Here is a 22320-nt window from a genome sequence, read left to right as displayed (position 1 = left end):
ACAGTATGTCACGTCTGTTCTCAGAGCCGGAAAGAGAGGAGACACTGAGGGGAAGATGAAGATGAAGAGAGTAAAATGAGTGAGAGAGAGAGAGAGAGTGAGAGGAGACCCTCACCGAGCTGTCCAGAACCCCGTTGCCGTCCGTGTCGTACAGCCGGAACATGACTAGAGGGAACCGAGAGAACAAGAGATCCCTGGTGACTGGGATGCTGGGGGGGGGGGGGGGGCAGAGACTAGGGGGCTAGAAGGGGATAAGGGGATTGGGCTCTCAGGTACCTGAAGTACCCCCCCCCCCATCACTCACACTCCAGCTTGTCCTCCGGCGTGCCCGTCTCCAGCAGGGACAGGTAGCAGACGATGTCCTTGAGGAAGACCACCTGGGGCGACGGCAGGGGGGTCCCCCCCTTCTGGGGCGACGGGCTCCTCCTGCGCAGCGACAGGTGTCTCTCGGAGCGACTCGGGTCTACAGACAGAAAGAGTGTCCATATTTAACTGTATTCTCTATATTATATATATATATTTATATAGAATATATATAGAGAGAATATATATATATTATATATATATATTATATTTATATATATAGAATATATGTATATATTCTATATATCTATATCTATATATATGTCAGTTTGCTCCTGCCTGCCTGCGTAGGGGTAAGGCTGTCCCATCTTCCTTCCTTCCTTACCTCTTTGCCTGGCTTCCTTTTCTTACTTGCTTCCTTACCTGACTTTTTTCCTTCCTTTCTTGCCTCCTTGTTGTGCACCGACAGATATGCTAGAGAGGTTCAGGTCATTTATGTTCGCTTTCTCTCATTCCAGGCTTCCTGATTGTTTTCACCTGTCATCACACCTGTCTCCTATGCTCATCAGTGTCAGCCCCGCCCCTGATTGGTCCCACCTGTGTCTTGTTACCATGTGCTTAAATTCCCCTGTCTCCCAGTGTTCCTTGTCAGTCTGTCTGGTCTTTGCCATGATCAGGTCGGGTTATGTTGTGCTCTTGAAAAGTTTTTGATCCCTCACTACATGAGCGCTTTCATTTTGTTCACTGCAGAACCGAAAAATAAAGTACTTACAAATACTTTATCTCTGTCTCCTGGTCGTGCAATTGGGTCCTACTTCCTAAGTGTCTGAGATCGTAACAGAATAACTGACCACATTATGGACCTCAGCCAAGAAAGAACGCTCACGCCATCTGTCGGTACAGGGCGTGACGATTTTTCATCACGAGGAAAAACTGGACAAAGTCAGCCGGAAATACAAGAGCTGAGAGGACGCCAGGCGGGGTTCAGGAAGAATTATCTACACAGATGCAACAACTGGTTGCCCAAATGAATAATTTTCACTCATCAACAGACTGCTCCTCCGGTGACGTCATCCACAGCTGAGAATTTGCCTGTCAATACTCCAGCTGACGACCCAGGTCAGGCTGTTTCCTCCCGTTACGGCTGGCTCTTCCGGAGAGATTTTCCGGAGACTCTTCAATTGCAGAGCCTTTCTGGTACAGTGTGATCTGCATTTTCAACACAACCCAGCAGCTTTTTATCTGAGCATGGTAAAGTGGCGTTTATTGTGTCTCATTTAACGGGAAGAGCTGCAGCCTGGGCTACTGCAGAATGGTCTAGAGACACCGAACTATGTTACTCATTGGCCGATTTCATAGAGACTATGAGGCGCATTTTGACCACTCATCGCCTGCTACGGAGGCCAGCAGAAGACTGTTTCAATACGTCAGCTCAACCGTCAGGTGGTTGATTATGCCATCGAGTTTCGTACAGCAGCAGCGGACAGCGGATGGAATGTTCCGCCTTCATGACAGGACTTCGGAACCGATAAAGGACCAGCTGGCTCCACTGGAGACACCCGGGATCTGGAATCCTCATCGCTGTGGCCATCCGGATCGATAACCTTCGGAAAGAGAGAGAGGAGAGCGACGCAAACCGAGATGTTATTCCCAGCTTCCAATTCGCCCGGAGGGTCGCGCCGCCAGCGGAGGATTTCAGCTCTGTTACCGGACCATCTGAGGACTACACTTCCGAATGACTCCGTGAACCCATGCAGCTTGGAAGAACCAGGCTTTCTCTGGAGGAGAGCAGCGCCCCGTCACGGGAGGTTGCTGTTTCTGCGGCCAGCGGGTCATCAACTCGCTTCATGCCCGGGAAAGATCGTGCTCACCAGTCAAAAGGTGAGCAAGTTTCCTGCAGACTTCCCTCCTCGACCTGTTACTCAGGTAGACATTTGTATTAACAATCAGACCATTGACCAGGGTGTGTTAATAGACTCAGGGGCCTTATAGACTGGGGCCTAGTCAAACAGCTAAAAATAAAACTGTCCCGCTATCTCATCCTGTTAGTGCCAGTGCCTTAGATGGCCGCTTGTTGTTCACAGTTACCCATTGCACTGAGCCCATACAGATTACTATAAATAAGGACCATGCGAGAGCATGCAATTTCATATTTTGAGTCGACTCAGCACCCGATTATTTTGGGGTTTCCTTGGTTGAAGATCCACAATCCTCACATAGACTGGCCTTCAGGAAAGTTAAGGAATGGGGTTAAGGGCAGGTGTAAACTTCGCAACCTGTTAATGCACCAACAGACTCTAGTAGGATCATTATAGATCACCCTGACTATCCTGATCTACACAAGGTACCTTCCTGTTACCATGATTTAAAAGCGCGTAAACAAGTCTAAAGCCTTGTCGCTACCTCCTCACCGAGATTTTGACTGTCCCATTGATCTCTTTACCGAGCCCCCATTCCCAAGGGAGACTTTACTCGATTCGAGACCTGAGAGAACAGCAATGGATGAATACATCTCCTCTTCACTCAAATCAGGGATTATCCGTCCTTCATCGCCTCCAGCCGGAGCGGATTCTTTGTGGGAAAGAAAGACGGGTCTCTGAGACTTGCATAGACTACAGTCCACTAAATGACATTACGGTGAAGAACCGCTATCCTCTGCACTCATGTCATCTGCTTTTGAACTGCTTCAACGGCCAAGATATTCACCAAGTTGGATTTAAGAAATGCATATCACTTGGTTAGAATAAAACAAGGGATGAGTGGAAGACTGGATTCAACACTCAGAATGGTCACTATGAGTACTTGGTAATGCCTTTTGACTGTGCAATGCACGCTGTTTTTCAAGCTTTTGTGAATGAGGTTTGCGGGAATTCTTGAATATTTCAGTGTTTGTGTATCTGGATGACATACTGATTTTCTCCCCAGACGCTAAATCTCATGTTAACCATGTCCGCCAAGTTTTGCAGAAACTACTGGATAATCAGCTATATGTCAAGGCAGAGAAGTTCCACACAGAAGAGGTGTCTTTCTTAGGATACATAGTCTCACCTAATCATATCCAAATGGATCCTGCGAAAGTCAGTGCAGTATCCCAGTGGCCCACACCAGACTCCAGGAAAAAGGTTCAGCAGTTCCTAGGATTTGCTAACTTCTATAGGAAGTTTATTAGGAATTTCAGTTCTGTTGCTGCTCCTCTGCATGTTCTGACTTCTCTAAGGTTCCTTCAAGTGGACCCCCAGGCGGATCTTGCTTTCAAACTTCTCAGAGATAGATTCACATCAGCTCCCATACTCACCATTCCAGATCCCCAGCGCCAGTTTATGGTCGAGGTGGATGCTTCCAATGAGGGAATTGGAGGAGTACTGTCTCAACGTTCTGCAGAAGACAACAAGATGCATCCATGTGCTTACCTGTCGTTGACAACGTGACGACGGGAATTATGGACGTGGGAAACAAGGAATTGTTAGCTGTAAAAGCTGCCCTCGAGGAATGGAGACACTGGCTGGAGGGTGCAGAGCAACCGTTTTAGTCTGGACAGATCACAAGAATCTAGAATATATAAGAAAGGCTGTTGTCTCAACTCCCGTCAGGCCAGGTGGACACTTTTCTTTAGTAGATTCAACACACTCTCTTTTCGTTCCGGTCTCAGAATCAAAACCCGATGCTTTGTCTCGTCTTTACGATCCCGAACCACTTATGTAGAGCCCAAGACCATCCTTCCACTTAACCGGGTGATCGGAGCCTTTTCCTGGCAAGTGGAGTCAGACGTTAAAGAGGCAAATGTCATGAATCCAGCGCCTAGCGAGTGTCCCAACAATCTGCTGTTTGTTCCTGAGGCTCTTCACCCAAGGTCATCCACTGGGCTCACTCATCTGTGCTTTGTGCCATCCGGGAGTAGCAAGAACAATGTTCAGGATTCAACAACGTTTCTGGTGGCCATCCATGAAGAAAATGTGTATGTGAGTATGTAGCGGCTTTGTCGGTGTGCGTGTAATAAGACCTCATCTCAAGTTAAGATGGGCTTGCTCCAGCCGCTGCCGATTCCCCATCGTCCTTGGTCACACATTTCGATGGATTTTGTGACAGGATTTCCTCATCCAGAGGCAAGACTACGGTTCTAACAGTGGTTGATCGATTTTCAAAATGGCTCACTTCATCCCATTGACCAAGCTTCCTCTGCCAAAGTCACCGCAGAGGTCATGATGAATCACGTATTCAGGATCCATGGATTCCCTAATGACATTGTTCCGACAGGGGTCCACAATTCATTTCCGCCTTCTGGAAAGAGTTTTGTCGACTCATAGGTGCCACCGTCAGCCTGTCATCAGGATATCACCCTCAGTCAAATGGACAGTCGGAGCGTCTGAACCAAGAACTAGAGACTACGCCACGTGTCTCGTCTCCCGGAACCAGACCACCTGGAGTGACCACCTCACATGGGTCGAGGTTGCCCACAATACCCTTCCCGCGGCCACAGGTCTCTCTCCATTCCATTGTGTCAATGGTTTCCAGCCTCCACTTTTCCCTAACAACGAGGAAGAGGTGATGGTTCCATCGGCACATGCCATGATCAGACGTCGAGAGTTTGGGCTGGTGCTCGCCAGTCTCTTCTCCAAGTTCAGCTCGGATGAAGGCTGTTGCGGCGTTCATCGCAGGGTCGCTCCCTCCTACAGTCCAGGCCAAAAGGTTTGGCTCTCTACCAAAGACTTACCACTCCATGTCGCCTCAAAGAAACTGGCCCGAGATTTGTGGGTCCGTTTCCAGTGTCCAGAGTCATCAACCCACGCTTGCAACTCCCCAGGACCTTGAGAGTAGAATCAAGCCGGTGTGTGAGAGCACACTTGTTCCCGCCTCCAAGCCCTCCACCGCCCCAGTTCTTTGCAGGGTGCGAGGTTTACAAGGGCCGCAAGCTACTGCAGGTCCGTAGGGAGGGGCAAGCAATCCTGGTAGACTGGAAGGGTTACGGTCCTGAGGCTAGAAGCTGGATAGCTGCTTCATTTATCGTAGACAAGACTCTTATCCACGACTTTTACAATCAGCCTGGGCCATCAGGAGTTGGCCCTAGAGGGGGGGGTACTGTTGTGCACCGACAGATATGCTAGAGAGGTTCAGGTCATTTATGTTCGCTTTCTCTCATTCCAGGCTTCCTGATTGTTTTCACCTGTCATCACACCTGTCTCCTATGCTCATCAGTGTCAGCCCCGCCCCTGATTGGTCCCACCTGTGTCTTGTTACCATGTGCTTAAATTCCCCTGTCTCCCAGTGTTCCTTGTCAGTTCGTCTGGTCTTTTGCCATGATCAGGTCGGGTTATGTTGTGCTCTTGAAAGTTTTTGATCCTCACCACGTGCGCTTTCATTTTGTTCACTGCAGAACCGCAATACAAGGTACTTACAAATACTTTATCTCTGTCTCCCGGGTCGTGCAATTGGGTCCTACTTCCTAAGTGTCTGAGATCGTAACACTCCTTGCCTGGCTGACTTACTTTCCTTCCTTCCTTCCCTTCCTTGCCTGGCTTCCTTCCGTTCTTACCTTCCAGCCTCCTTGCCTGGCTTTCTTCCTTCTTTCCCTTCCTACCTTCCTTCCGGCCTGCCTTCCTTCGCTTCCTCCATTCCTTCCTTTCTTCCTTCCTTCCCTTTGTTTCCTACCTTCCTACCTTCCTTTTCCCCCCTCCTTGTCTGGCTTCCTTTCCTCCTTGCCTGGCTTCCTTTGCTTCCATACTTGCTTCCTTCGCTTCCTCTGTTTCCTTCCTTCCTAAACTCATAGATATCTCAATGAAACCTCCACAGTGTATTTTTTACATTAAGAAAAAACTTCTTTTTTTGGCAATATTTTTTAAATACTTTGTTTAAATATGCAAATGAGGCATTTATTTATTATATATGTGCTTTACTGTGTTTTTACAGCGGGAATTTTAAAACTTCGGAAAAAAATTGAAAATTCACACGAAGCGCGGTCCACCTCACCTGGGGAGAGTTTGGGGGACGCCGGCGACCTGGCGGGGCCGGCGCTGGGGGTCAGCGCGTTGCTGCTCCCCTCCGAGGGTCTGGCCTGGGTGCAGGGAGACCGGTGGACCCCCCCGGGCGCGTGGACCCCCGTCCCCGAGCGCTGCGAGGAGGAGCGAGACGAGGCCGGGGAGGCGGCGGCGGCCCCCGAGAGCTCCGGCGTGTGGTGGCCCATTGCGGACAGGATGCTCTTCCCATTTATCCCTGAAGGGGGGGGGGGCAGAGAGAGAGAGAGAGGGAACAAGGAGATGAGGATGCACAGAGAGTGGAACTGGATGCAGATCAAATGACACCACTCAAATACCACGACACCACAAGAGGGAGGGGGGGGGGGGTCACAGGAGGGCTCTCGTCCCTTTAAGATGACATCATCGGGCTGCTCCAGTACCTGTGATGGGGGCACAGGCCACTTCGGTCTGAATGGAGATGCCCGCGTCAATGGAACGAGCTTCTGGGGTCAGTCAATGTGTTGGGGGGGGGGGGAGAAGAGGAAATATAGACGGCAGACGCAGGAAAATGATGAATACCACCGAGAATATTGATCTCATCTCATAACTCTGAATGTGAGATACGGAGAAGTAACATTTCATACGCAGTGACTTTGTTTTGAAGACGTGTGAAAGAAAGTGAAAAGAATACAACGTTATGAGCACGACACACACACACACACACACACACACACCTAATTAATACTGCTCAAAATTAGTTTTTCTAGGTGATTTATCTTTATCTTGAAGGGCCTGAATACTTAAGCTTTTTTCATGAAAGTTATTGAAGCAAATAAAAAAAAATTAAATCTGTACTATAAGCAAAAATACAGAAAAATCCAAATATATATATATATATATATATATATATATATATCAAAAAACTCCGTCACGTGAAAACAGCGTTGGGCTCTGGCCACCAGGTGGCAGTGCAGGCTATCAGAGCTGCAGCGGACTCACGTCATTCATTCATCTTTCTTTCTTCTGATGACTCAGCACGTCTCACGAGCTACTGGCTCTCCATCATAACTCAAACAACGGGAGCGCCTCCACGTGCACTTTAGTTACACACCTGCCTCCACGTGCACTTTAGTTACACACCTGCCTCCACGTGCACTTTAGTTACACACCTGCCTGGATTTTAGGCACAATTTATCGATAACTTAAAGGAATATTTCACCCACACAAAGAATGAAAACATGTATCTTGCTCACCCAGTGACCTTCAATTCATATTGTCTCTCTTAAATTCATATTTTCTCTCTTAAATTCATATTTTTATCACTTAAATTCATATTTTTATCACTTAAATTCATATTTTATCTCTTAAATTCATATTTTTTCCACTTAAATTCATATTTGTATCACTTGAATTCATATTTGTATCACTTGAATTTATATTTTAGCACTTAAATTCATATTTTATCTCTTAAATTCATATTTTTTCCACTTAAATGCATATTTTCTCTCTTAAATTCATATTTTTAGCCCTTAAATTCATATTTTATCTCTTAAATTCATATTTGTATCACTTGAATTCATATTTTCTCTCTTAAATTCATATTTGTATCACTTGAATTCATGTTGTAATACCTGCAACATCAATGTGATAAACTCTCACACCGTAACAAATGAATCCGTGTGTCCATACGTCTCTGCTCTAAACACCTCTCTACTCCACACAGTAAGCACACACCCAGGCTTCTCTAGAGATGACACAGATACGACCGCAGGAGGATGTTTTGCACGTTTTGCATGTTTTTGGGGCTTTTCTATGATTCTCCTCCCACTGGATCATAAGACATCAGGGAGGGAAACATTCCTCTAACGTGGAGAACTGAGCAGAACCGTCACAAATTATGGTCATTTGTTCATCATTGTATGTATATTGTATATTTATACACTGAATATTGAGAATAGTCAATTTATCAAAGAGCCAATCGACAGAATAATTAACCAGCGACTGTCGATTTGTTTAACTATGTGAATACTAGTGCCTCTCCGACTCTCTTTCTTTATTTATGAGACCAAATATCAGTAAAACAAAGAACCTGAAGGCCCTTTCCCCTCCATTTAAAACATGCAATTGATTTAGAAAAATAATCGTTGCAGTCGTGTCGCTAATGAAAATAATTGCGGGTGATTGCATCTTCATTCTGCCATGAAGGCCACGTTAATGGAGCGAATGGAGAGAACGAGGAGAGAAGGACGTCTCAGACTCGGCCAGGTCTCTGCCCTCTTGTTTTTTGTTTTTGCGAGCGTCTCGCCACAGGAATACATTTTCTGATTCTCCGGTCCGTCTGTCTCCTCGGCCGGAGTCGGGCCGCCGGGCCGCAGAGACTTGTGCTCGGCTCGGTTTACGTCAACACGTCTGTGTTTGTGAGTATCAACTCCTTTGGAAAAGAGGTGTGTGTGTGTGTGTGTTAAGAAATAAATACTAATAAAAACCTAGACTGCTTTCATGTGTGGTCTCATTGTTCGTGACCTTTACCGATGTGGACCGCCAGTTTCTCTTTGTTACCACGACCAGTCGGTAATCTTTGAATCTTTATAAATATATATATAAATATACATTTATATATTTTAAAATATATATACATATAAATATATAAATGTATATTTATATATACATATTAATATATATATCTATAATATATATATATATATAAATGTATATATATATATAAATATATATAAATATATATATACAAATATATATACATATATGTATATATATATTTATATACATATTTATATATATATATACGTAGTTATAAAAACAACAACATAGGAAAACACATAGTTGCAAACTAAAAAACACAGATCAAGACGAGTTTAAAGAAACTACAAGTTAAGAGACAAGTGAGTTAATTTAACAAACATTGACATGTTGGGGAACCGGTCTCCATTTCTTTCATCCTCCAAACCCAAGCGGACTTTCTCACATCAGCTATACATCCGATCTGGATTACTTGAACCACCCTGTCGATCAGACTCAGTGGAGTCGGCCTCACCCAGCAGGCCGGTTCCCCCGCGGGCCGGGTCGGGGGAGCGTCCTCCCGTCTTGCTCTTGAAGGAGGTGAAGAGGTGCTGGCACAGCTCCTCTGGGAGGTCGTTCTCCAGGTACGTGGCCATGAAGAGCTGGAAGCCCTTGTAGTCGATGGGCTGCAGGAAACATGAACACACAGCGTGTGAGTGTTACCAGATCCTCAGCTCCTGCTCCTTTCTCATTGAGCCTCGGGGACCCGGTGTCATCACGTCTCGGGCTTTTATTGTGAAGGAAAAGAAGCTGGTCCGAGCTTGTCGTCGTTGTCGAGGTTGAAAAAAGGAATAATACATAAATGTCCGTGTCACACCACGTTTGATAAGATGAACGGCGTGTGAAGGCCCGGTGACCTTAAGACTTAAAAAAAATAACAAAAATAACAAAAATAAAAGAATCTGTTTGAGGGTCAAGATGAGGACAAAACGCTTGGATGAAGAAAAAGAACCCCCCCACACACACACTCCACCCGACCCCACCGGGCGACGGGGTGCAGCATGCAGTCGACACCACACAGCATGCGCAGCCCGCTTACTTGGTTGACGTCTTGCTTCTGTTTGTTTTTTTACGGTTGGGACGAGAGGAAAGAGGAAATAGGAAAGAGGAAAGGAAAGGAGGAAGAAGAGTGAGGGGTTAGCTACATCGCCGTGCTCCTCCCTTCTGCAGGGAGCGCTTTCAGAGGATCTCGAGCGCGACCTTTGACCCCATGCTGAGGTCAAAGTGAAGGTGAAGTCGTGGGTGTGTTATGAGACGCTGCGTAACTCTATGCAGCTGTTATGTGTCTCTTTGAGGTCGTCTTGTGTCTTTGTGGTCGTCTTGTGTCTCTTTGAGGTTGTCTTGTGTCTCTTTGAGGTCGTCTTGTGTCTCTGTGGTCGTCTTGTCTCTTTGAGGTCGTCTTGGGTCTCTCTGAGGTCGTCTTGGGTCTCTCTGAGGTCGTCTTGTGTCTCTTTGAGGTCGTCTTGTGTCTCTTTGAGGTTGTCTTGTGTCTTTGTGGTCGTCTTGTGTCTCTTTGTGGTCATCTTGTGTCTCTTTGAGGTCGTCTTGTGTCTCTTTGTGGTCGTCTTGTGTCTCTGTGGTCGTCTTGTCTCTCTTTGAGGTCGTCTTGTGTCTCTTTGAGGTCGTCTTGTGTCTCTGTGGTCGTCTTGTCTCTCTTTGAGGTCGTCTTGTGTCTCTGTGGTCGTCTTGTCTCTCTTTGAGGTCGTCTTGTGTCTCTGAGGTCGTCTTGGGTCTCTCTGAGGTCGTCTTGTCTCTCTTTGAGGTTGTCTTGTGTCTCTGTGGTCGTCTTGTGTCTCTTTGTGGTCGTCTTGTGTCTCTTTGTGGTCGTCTTGTGTCTCTGTGGTCGTCTTGTGTCTCTTTGGAAACCTCAGCGTCCAACCCACCGTGACTGTGAGCGTCCCAAGAGAAGCTATGAGACACTTACAAGAATAACTAAATCGAGTTCCACTCTCATCGACAACATTTATGTTAACCAGGAGAACATCTGCAATTTGATCTCCTTTGTTATTTTTTCTGATATTTCAGACCATTTGCCGTGTCTAACGCTTATGGGGGAACGAAATAAGGTTAATGAGAAAAAGCAGCCTCTCGTTATCACATCGCGATCTGTCACTGATCATACGCTGCAAGATATTAATCATTCTCTGTCCAATGTTGACTGGTCTGACCTACAAAACATGACCGTAGACGAAGCAAGTAACGCAGTCACTCAGTCATTTATGAGCATACTGGATCATCACGCCCCTACGAGAACTGTTCGTATTTCTCGCAAGCATGTTATGAGAGAACCTGGATGACGGTGGGTCTGATGAACTCAATACGCAGGCGTGATCGTCTGTTCAAACTCCAGCTGGGGAAACCAGACAGTCATCCTGCGCGGGCAAAATTTCTCACCTACAGAAATATATTAAACAAAGTCAAACGAGACGCAAAACAATTGTACTACTCTAACCTCCTCAATGAATATAAGTACGACTCAAGGAAGACTTGGCGAGTGATTAACTCGATCATTAACAAATCCAACGACAAGTCTCGTATCTCGGATGTATTTTATGTCAATGGCAAAAAGGAAGTTGACCCGAAAAAGATTGCAGATGGGTTCTGTGAATATTTCGCTACCATAGGTGTGAAATATGCAGACCAAATTGGATGTTCTGATCACTCGTTTGCTGAGTATCTTGGTCAATCATCCACAATTCAATCGATGTTTCTTAATCCTGTCAACCCGGATGAAATTTCTAAAATAATAAACAGCTTTAAGCCAAAGAAAAGCGCCGGTCACGACGGTATCAGCATGAATCTAGTCAAACAACTTGGTCAATCGTTGGCCACTCCATTATCACATCTTGTAAACAAATCATTATCGGAGGGAGTTTTTCCTGATGATATGAAGATCGCTGAAGTGATCCCCATTTACAAAGCCAAAGAAAAGCATTACTTTACTAACTATCGTCCAATATCTCTGTTGCCAAGCTTTTCCAAAATTTTGGAAAAGGTCGTTCATAAACGACTGTACAGCTTTGTTGCAAAGCATAACTTGCTATACGAAAGCCAATACGGTTTTCGACCAAAGCACTCGACTGAGAACGCGGTCACTGAGTTTCTGTTTGACACATACACTGCACTTGAACACGGAGAGAACACTCTGGCATTATTCCTAGACCTTTCTAAAGCATTTGACACAATCGATCACTCAATACTTTTAAATAAACTGAGCCATTATGGTATTAGAGGTACGGCACTTGAGTGGTTTAAAAGTTATCTTCGTGGTCGAAAACAATATGTGAAATACAAGGGGTTCAAATCAAAATCATATGATATAACTTGGAGTACCACAGGGTTCTGTATTGGGACCCCTGCTATTTATATTGTACATAAATGACCTTCCAAAAGTCTTAAAACGTGTTAAAAGCATCCTCTTTGCTGACGACACAACTATCTACATTTCATCGAAGGACCACGATAACTTATATCAAACTGCAAATGAAGAGCTAAAAATTGTATCTGATTGGTTCAAAGCGAACAAGTTATCTCTAAATGCACAGAAAACTAATTATATGCTAATAAATAAATCAAATAATCTCCTAGATCAAGATTTTAGGCTTGAGATTGACGGGGCTAATGTCGAAAAAGTCCAGTGCACCAAGTTCCTTGGTGTCTATATTGACGACAATCTGCGCTGGCATCAACATATTGACAGCTGTCGGAAGCGCATACGAAGCGGCACATTTGCCCTGCGCTCCGCAAAAAATATACTCAACAGAAAATCTGCATTTGTTGTACCACAGCCTTGTCCATCCACACCTCTTGTATTGTAATATGCTCTGGGGATCCGCAGCTAAAACTCAGGTCAAATGTCTCGAGATTTTACAAAAAAGGGCTGTGCGGATCATCTGCAACGTGAAGAATAATGAACACACTGAGCCGCTTTTTAAGCGATTGGGCATTCTCAGATTTAACGATCTACATTTGTGTCAGACAGGAATTTTTATGTACAGATTTATGAATAATAATCTGCCACATAATCTGTTACGTATGTTCACAAGGAACACAAATGTCTACGACCACAACACGCGGCTGCGTGGTGGCATTCATATAAATAAACATACAGTTCACATTGTATTTAAAAGCTTCATCTGTAGAGGTCCAAAGCTCTGGAGACAAATTCCGGACGAGGTCAAATCGGCATCCAGCATCAAGGTATTTGCTTCTCGATTTAAACGCCATCTCACTTCATTTTGAAAGTTTTTAATATTGATTTACAGCCTGGCGGCACAGTACAATAGAGGAAAAATATTTAAAATAAAATGTATATCCATAATTTGATGTTCGTGATATTATTTTTATTTATTTTTTCTAAGTTATCATTAGTTCACATTTGTCTTCGATTATTATTTTTACTATGACTTTTTCTTTTTCCTGTTCTGGTTTTTTTGTTTTTTTGTTGCTTGTACGACATTTTATGTTTTCATCCATATGTGTGTGTACTGTCTGTGTGCCTGTGATAGTTGGGAGGGGGTGAAAGGGTTAGGGGAGGGGCCGTCCAACTCCTCATCTCAGAGGAGCCTACAGACCTCGGTCTTTGGACGGTCCTCCATTCGTACATTTTTTTTCTGTTAATGTCTGCCAGTATGTACATGTTATGTATGTACTTATGGAAAATAAATTACTTACTTACTTACTTACTTATATTTTTGTGTGTGTGTGGGGGGGGCGTGGCTACTGTCCTGTCTATCATTATTATGATTATTTTCTTTTATGTCAAAAAAAACTTTGACTGGAATCCAAGGTCAAACACGGCGCCCTTGGTTGGACGACAACGTGGAATAAAAAAAGATGACGGGTAAATGTATTAACAAAATAAAAGCTCGTGCTGCAAAGATCTTCTGTAATCAGATATTCTACATGGATTTTTGCATCATTGATTTTTCATTTTATTTTTTCTAAAATGTTAAACTCAGATAAATGACGTCACCCCGCATCCGTCCTCGAGTTTCTCTTTGTTTAGTATTATTATTTGTTGGTGTGTGTTCCTCCTTGGCCTCATGTTGACGGGTTGTTTGTGTGTGTGTGTGTGTGTGTGTGCAGCTGAATGTCAACGATAATCCAGTCTGACGGAGCCTTTACCCGCCCGTCACTCATCAGCTGAGCACCAGATAAAAGTGTCAATCATTGTTTTCTTGTTTGTTTGCTGAATCCTCCAGAAGGGGCGGAGCCAAAAGAGAAGAACATTAAATTAAAACAGGAAATAGAGTTTAAAGTCTATTTTAGTCGAGAGAAGATTCTACTACAGCTGGAACAAGAGACTGATGAGCCACACACACACACACACACACACACACCCAGAAACACACACACACAGACACACACCCAGAAACACACACACACAGACACACACACACACAGAGACACACACACATATACATACAGACACACACACACAGACATACAGACACACACAGATACACACAGATACACACACACAGATACAGACAGACACACACACATACACAGACACACACATACAGACACACACACATATAGACACACGCACACACAAACACACGCAGAAACACACACACACCCACCCACAGACACACACATACATACACAGACACACATCCAGCTCGACTGGTCTTCAGCCTCCGCTCCTCCCCCCACACCACTCCGCTCCTCCGCTCTCTCCACTGGTTACCGGTGGCTGCTCGCATCCGCTTCAAAACACTGGTTCTGGCGTACCGTGCTCTGAACGGATCGGGCCCCGTCTACATCCGGGATATGGTCACACCGTACACTCCGGCACGTTCGCTCCGCTCGGCAACAGCCAACCGACTTGTGCCTCCTGCACCTCGAGCTCATCACTCGAAATCCAGACTGTTTGCTGTCCTGGCTCCTCAGTGGTGGAATGAGCTCCCCTCTGACATCAGGACAGCAGAAAGTCTCTACATCTTCCGCCTGAGACTGAAAACACATCTTTTCCGACTATATCTGGATTAAAACACAGAGTTGCATTTCAGTGGCACTGGGATGGCACTTATTGTGGTGCTTTTGTGGTTCGACTGAGTTAAGGAAGTGTTGCTTCCTGTGTTCTTGTAGTTCTTGGTTTATACTCTAGGTTGAATGCACTTATTGGAAGTCGCTTTGGATAAAAGCGTCTGCTAAATGACATGTCATGTAATGTAATGTAATATACAGACATACACACATACAGACCCCCCCCCACACACACTCTGATGGCGGCGCCGGGTGTCTTCAGTGAGACGCCGTGAACATTGAGTCTGGTTGCCGTGGCGCCCGACGGCCAGCCGGCCTCGTTACGTCACCGCAGGCCGAGAGAGGAGGTGAAGAAGAACGAAGAGGAAGATAGGCGCAAGGAGAAGGGGAGCAATGTGAAAAGTGTGTGTGTGTGTGTGGGGGTGTCTGTGTGTGTATGTGTGTGGGGGGGGGGTGTCTGTGTGTATGTGTGTGGGGTGTCTGTGTGTGTGTGTGTGGGGGGGGTCTGTGTGTGTGTGTGTGTCCTTTAAAGGGTACCTGTAGTGAAAGCGAATATGTAGCCAGATCAAAAGATAATGTGTTTCTAAAGGTTATTCATGCACTGACGGTCCAGTATTCAATAACAATACGTAGTTTAGGCTGTTCAAAGTCCTCAACTCCGACATGCGACATTGCACTGGTGCTTGAATATGTCGCGGGTGGTGTGACGTCAGATCGTTGAGAGATCGACAGCCAGCCACAGCGGATGTGTTCAGATACCAATATAAACAACGTCGAGCGCTCGCAAACAAATGCTGAGAGATTGATAATATGGACGATGAAAGATTGTCTGATTCAGCAACTGGATACTTGTTTGAACCTTTAAAAGCAGACTATCCACATTTAGTGAATTGTGACAGCGATGATAGCGATGATTCTGATGAAGTTGATGCCGAAGGACCGCCGGTCCAGATGCTTCACCGTGCGGACCGTGCACGCAAGTCGGCGGACGTTTGGTGCAGTTGTGGGAAATGTGTGCCACAAAAAACAGACATAGAGTGCATTTGTTGTAAAGAGCACGAACTTATGTCCGATGATATAGTGTCATTAGACCTCATCTGCTTCACACAAAAGCGTGAGCTTGAGAGCTACATCGCGCATAAGCCAGCGCTGGAGATGTCTTTCATTGATGCAATGTTCGGCCCACATGTTCGGGGTGCTAGTGACTTTTCTTTGCTCCCCGTCCCGATGCGCGCAAACCGGTGTCGGGAGCTCCGCGGCGCACGAGACGGCGGGCAGAGGACTGTCAGCGCAACACGTAGAGACAGAAATGACGTGCTGCTGCTGTAATGTGGCGCTATAGAGAAAGTGACAGGGGGGCGGGCCAATTTTTTTTAATGTCATGCGATCTACCAATACTACGCCGCGATCGACTGGCAGGTCGCCGCGATCGACGTATTGAGCACCCCTGATATAGATTGTGTAATTCTTGAGGCCACCGATCTATCCCAAGAAGCAACGCGTGTAGAAGTGGCTCCGGATTGGCTGAATTCCTTTCAACGACTCTACGTCATAGTTAGCTTTGAGCTGGAGTCAATAACTAGCAAAATGGCTGCGCCCTGAAGCGTTCACGGACTCGGAATGTTGACAAAGAAATGTAAATCCTCGGGCTATGCGTGACTTGTTGACAATAGCGGCGGGGTAAATATGATTTATTTGATGCGCCGAATGGATGTAGCACGTTGTTGTTTTGCACTACAGGTACCCTTTAAGTGTTCCTGTCTCTCTATGCGTGTGTATTGCGTAACAATCAGGTGAACAGGTGACATGCATCCAGCTGCAGTCTGACGTGATCTCTGTTTCCACGGTGACGGTGACGTCTGTGTTTTGCAGAAGCGTACGAGATTCACAAGAGACAATAAAACAATACAACAATAAAACAATAAAACAATTTATTTATGGCCAAAGGGGCAAAACCACCGACCTGCAAAATGATGCAGGAGAAGAGAGAGAACCTCCATCTGCACCTTCATCTGATGTATTACATTGTGTAGTGTGTGTATTGCGTAGTGTGTATCATGTATTGTGTAGTGTGTGTATTGTGTAGTGTGTATTGTGTATCATGTATTGTGAATCATGTATTGTGTAGTGTGTAGTGTGTATTGTGTATCATGTATTGTGAATCATGTATTGTGTAGTGTGTATTGTGTAGTGTGTATTATTAACATAGAATTATGCAAGAAAACACATTTTATTTTTTGGGGTATTCTTAAAAAAAATAATTTTAAAGCAAAATCACGACCAATAAATACACTTTTCTTTTTATAAGTCAGCAAACACATTTGTATATCCCTTGAATATTTCAGAGAATAATGAAGGAAAATGAAAAGAAGAAGAAAAAGAAAAAAAGAAGAAGAAGGAAAAGAAGAAGGAAGAATAAGAAAGAAGAAGGAAAAGAAAAAAGGAGAAGAAGAAGCAGAAAGAAGGAAAAGAAGAAGAATAGTTGTGAAAATGGGTCAACTGGCAGAACCACCGTGAAGAAGAGGAGGGTCTCATGACGGAGAGAGAGAACGAGAGAACGAGGGAGGAAAGAAGAAGAAAACCATCCAAAGTCTAGACGACGGCATGAAGGAGAAGGATGAAAGTCGAACCGCTCAGAGCCAACGTTGATGCTGAGGGTGACATCACAGCTTTGAGGGCGGGGCTAAGACTTTCTGGTGACTGTGTGTGTGTGTGTGTGTGTGTCTGTGTGTGTGTGTGTGTGTGTGTGTGTGTGTGTGTGTGTGTGTGTTGTGGTGCAGACACACCTGCTCTGGATTGTATTTGGACAGAACTCCTTCGCCGTGAAACTCCTCCAGCACATCCTTCAGCTTCTTTGTGGAGTCTGAGGAGAGAGAGAGAGAGAGAGAGAGAGAGAGAGAGAGAGAGACCTGATGATTACTCATCTGAACCAGGAAGTAGTGGAGCTGAGTCACCCTAAGAGAAGACCCCCCCCCCCCCCCACACACACACACACACACACACACACACACACACACTCTGCAGCCGGGCGCTCAGGACCTGGTTTCATAACCTTAACTCTCATAATCACTAGACCAGACTTCACTTCATTATCTGTAGTGCAGCTTTGCTCGACTGTAATGCTCCTATTTCTGTCCTGGGTTAGAGAGAGAGAGACAGAGAGGGAGAGAGGGAGAGAGGGAGAGAGGGAGAGGGAGAGAGAGAGGGAGAGAGGGAGAGAGAGAGAGAGAGGGAGAGAGAGAGAGAGAGAGAGAGAGAGAGAGAGAGGGAGAGGGAGAGAGAGGGAGAGAGAGAGACGCAGCAGCTCTCCAAATGACGGATGAATGACATAACGTCCGTGATGGACCGTTCCACCTGGAATTGATTCCGTGGCATATTGATGACGGCGGGCCCCTCGCTCCCTCGCTTGTTTCCTTCACGGCGTCCTTCGTTGGCTCCTTGATTCATTGGCCGGTGCCACGCGAGGCCCCTCCCCCTCCCGCCTCTCCCACTGCGAGGCCTTCCCGGTGTGCACATTTATTACGTTTCCATTATCGTCCTCCTGGTAAACCAGAAGCCGCGGAGACGAGGAGCGGGGGGCGGGGCCGGGATGGGTCCCCTCCCGGAGGCCGTCCAATCGCAGCACGGCGAGCGGCTAAAAGTTGCGTAACAAAAACTGAGCTTCCTCTTTTTGTGACTTTGGTTCATTTTTCTTCTTACTTCCCATAATGGTTGTTTTTAAGAGACATTTTAGTCTCCAATATTAGTTTTTTTGTGTAAATTACTTTGTTTGATTTTTTTACTGCTGGATTTATCGAAGTTTTTTTATTGCCGCATTTTTTTTATCGGCCGCTCCGATCGATAGGCGGCCATCTTGTTCCCATAAAACTTGGAAACATGGCCGAAGTCTTCGCTCCTTTAGAGACTACAACAAAGATCTTCTCCTCGGCAGACGACCCTCCACTGCAGCTCAACTCGTCACTTCCTGTTCCCGCAACATTACACGTGTTTTCTCCTTTTCCAGACAATCACTCAGGAGTTGGGCAACATTTGCCGGCCAATCCCGCGTCACCTGGAACACCTCAATGATTTGCAAAGAGAACGGCTCACATACCGACAACAACAACAACAACAACAAGTACACAAAGTCATGAAACAACAACATCATTTGCGAAACAACAACATCAATTGCATCTGCAAGACTACATCCTGCTTGAAATGGCCACACACACACAGACTCAAAGACACACACAAAGACACACACATATACAGATAGACACACACACACAGACTCAAAGACACACACACACAGACTCAAAGACACACACAAAGACACACACATATACAGATAGACACACACACACAAACTCAAAGACACACACAAAGACACACACATATACAGATAGACACACACACACAGACTCAAAGACACACACAAAGACACACACATATACAGACAGACACACACACAGACTCAAAGACACACACATATACAGACAGACACACACACACACACAGACTCAAAGACACACACATATACAGATTGACACACACACACAGACTCAAAGACACACACAAAGACACACACATGTACAGACAGACACACACACACAGACTCAAAGACACACACAAAGACACACACATATACAGACACAGACACAGACACACACACACATATATATATATATATACACACACACACACACATATCACACACACATGCTATGTATGTGTGATATGTGTGTGTGTGTGTGTGTGTGTGTGTGCGTTCAGTCACGCTTCATCTGATTAACGACGTGTTCGGCTTCTGGGACTGAAACACCTGGAGGCCTTTAGAAGAAGAGTAGCATAAACACTGTAGCATGAAGCACACACACATACACACACACACACACGGACACATACACACACACAGACACACACGCACGCAGAGACACACAGACACACACACACAGAGACAGACACACACAGACACGCACGCATGCAGAGACACACACACACAGACACACGCAGAGACACACACACACATAGATGCAGACACACACACACAGACACACACACACATATGCACACGTACACACAGACACACACACACACAGACACTGACACACAGACACACACACGCAGAGACACACACACATACACATGCAGAGACACCCACACACACATACACACACACAGACACACGCAGAGACACACACACATAGACACACATACACACACACACAGACGCACGCGCACACAGACACTGACACACAGACACACACACACGCAGACACACACACACATACGCACACGTACACACAGACACAGACCCACACAGACATACACACAAAGACGCACACACACACACACACAGGTGTGTACTCACACTCGCTGTACTGCTGCAGCTGGGTGAACTCAGCTGGGCTCAGACAGACCCAGCTCCCGTCTCCCATGCTGCCTGGGGGGGGGGGGGGCTCTGGGTCTGGGTCGGTCCAATACGAGCGCCCTCGGGGGGGTTGGCGGTTATCCTCGGGTCACACGTTGCGTAACGAGGCCGAGGCGAAGAGGTTCTGAGGGCGTCATCTCAGGAGGTGGAGAGGTGAGGCCGCAGGAGACGGGGAGAGAGGGGAGAGAGAGAGAGAGGAGAGGGGGGAGAGAGGGGGGAGAGGGGGGAGGGGAGAGAAAGAGAGAGAGGGGGGGGGCGAGAGAGAGAGGGAGAGAGAGAGATAGGGGGGAGAGAGAGAGAGAGGAGGAGAGAGAGGGAGAGAACAGTATATTAATGTGATCATTAATATTTTTCTCGACAGAATATACATTTTGTTAATTTAATATTTTTTTATAATTATATAAGTGGCATATTTCATTCTCAGCTGCTTTAAAGCATCGTGGAATAGAAATAAAATAAAATATGAATTATTAATTTGTTTAATTATTCAGACGCCTAAAAGTAGTCACACATTTTAATATTTAAGGTTTGAAATAAATCGTTACACGGTTACATAGTTTTGATTTGAGAGAAACAAAAAGGACGGAGAGATCTGTGAGTGAGCGTGACGGGGAACGGAGAGACGAGCGCCAATCAAGCGTCCCCCCCCCCCCCCCCCCCCTGTGCAGAGAGGGTTTCTGTTTTGCTCACCACGTTGCCCCGGCAACGGCGATATGACGTCACTGGAGGGGTGCATCACGACGGAGACGAGAGAGAGAGAGAGAGATGTGTGTACGTTTCTCCGGTTGTCGTCGTGTCGTCAGCACAGACCACGCTCTCCTTTAAACACGGCGATGTGAACGGCTGTTGTCATGACGACGTGGCGGACGGACTTCTCCCGGCTCACAACAGGCCGAGCTGGCGATGGCACAGAGTTCAGCTCCTCTAGAGCAGCACTCTGCCTCCTCTGACACAAGAGGCTCAAGAGGAGCAGTTCACTGACGCTTAGAACAAAGAAAACATGTCTGTGCAACACGTTTGACCTTTGACCTTTGACCTTTGACCTTTTGGTTTCACACGGCCGAGCAGCGGTCTCCTGAGTGGACCCTCCCCTCCTCCTTGACCTCCTTCATGCACACTTAGAAGAGGAAGTCGTTTCCTTCTCTGCCTTCAAGTCTCTGACAGAAGGAAGTTAACACATGGAGACAAGTATCCTCTGTCCTCTATCCTCTGTCCTCTGTCCTCTATCCTCTGTCCTCTGTCCTCTATCCTCTATCCTGTCCTCTATCCTCTATCCTCTGTCCTCTATCCTCTATCCTCTGTCCTCTATCCTCTGTCCTCTATCCTCTTGTCCTCTATCCTCTGTCCTCTATCCTCTGTCCTCTATCCTCTGTCCTCTATCCTCTTGTCCACTGTCCTCTATCCTCTGTCCTCTATCCTCTTGTCCACTGTCCTCTATCCTCTGTCCTCTATCATTTGTCCTCTATCCTCTGTCCTTTATCCTCTGTCCTCTATCCTCTGTCCTCTATCATTTGTCCTTTAGCCTCTATCCTCTGTCCTTTATCCTCTGTCCTCTATCCTCTATCCTCTGTCCTCTGTCCTCTATCCTCTGTCCTTTATCCTCTATCCTTTATCCTCTGTCCTCTATCCTCTGTCCTCTGTCCTGTTTCCTCTATCCTCTGTCCTTTATCCTCTGTCCTCTGTCCTCTATCCTCTGTCCTCTGTTCTTTGTCCTCTATCCTCTGTCCTCTATCCTCTGTCCTCTATCCTCTTGTCCTCTGTCCTCTGTCCTCTATCCTCTTTCCTCTGTCCTCTATCCTCTATCCTCTGTCCTCTGTCCTCTATCCTCTGTCCTCTGTCCTTTATCCTCTGTCCTCTTTCCTCTATCCTCTGTCCTCTTGTCCTCTGTCCTCTTGTCCTCTTGTCCTCTTTCCTCTATCCTCTATCCTCTTGTCCTCTATCCTCTGTCCTCTTGTCCTCTATCCTCTGTCCTCTATCCTCTGTCCTTTATCCTCTATCCTCTGTCCTTTATTCTCTATCCTGTCCTCTATCCTCTGTCCTCTATCCTCTTGTCCTCTATCCACTGTCCTCTATCCTCTGTCCTTT

The 22320-nt window shown here is 46.0% G+C and overlaps 1 protein-coding gene across 3 annotated transcripts in view; it reads right to left on the bottom strand.

Moving 5' to 3' along the window:
• The window catches only part of LOC130203365 (diacylglycerol kinase beta), an 85000-nt gene that overhangs the window by 54530 nt on the left and 8150 nt on the right, over positions 1 to 22320 (bottom strand). The window contains exons 2-8 of one of the 3 annotated variants that reach the window (XM_056429484.1): positions 20176 to 20372; positions 17612 to 17688; positions 9307 to 9457; positions 6695 to 6757; positions 6268 to 6510; positions 305 to 463; positions 116 to 165 (exon numbers count right to left, since the gene is read on the bottom strand). In XM_056429484.1, coding sequence (XP_056285459.1) covers positions 116 to 165; positions 305 to 463; positions 6268 to 6510; positions 6695 to 6757; positions 9307 to 9457; positions 17612 to 17688; positions 20176 to 20242 — 810 coding nt within the window. In that variant the 5' untranslated portion in view covers positions 20243 to 20372. The remainder of the gene's footprint in view (positions 1 to 115; positions 166 to 304; positions 464 to 6267; positions 6511 to 6694; positions 6758 to 9306; positions 9458 to 17611; positions 17689 to 20175; positions 20373 to 22320) is intronic. The other 2 variants (XM_056429491.1, XM_056429499.1) reach the window with 2 other exon arrangements.

This window comes from Pseudoliparis swirei, chromosome 2 (assembly GCF_029220125.1).
Source record: "Pseudoliparis swirei isolate HS2019 ecotype Mariana Trench chromosome 2, NWPU_hadal_v1, whole genome shotgun sequence".
NCBI lineage: Eukaryota > Metazoa > Chordata > Actinopteri > Perciformes > Liparidae > Pseudoliparis > Pseudoliparis swirei.
Note: the sequence above shows the minus strand (reverse complement) of the source record. Positions and strands in the feature narration are given on the sequence as shown.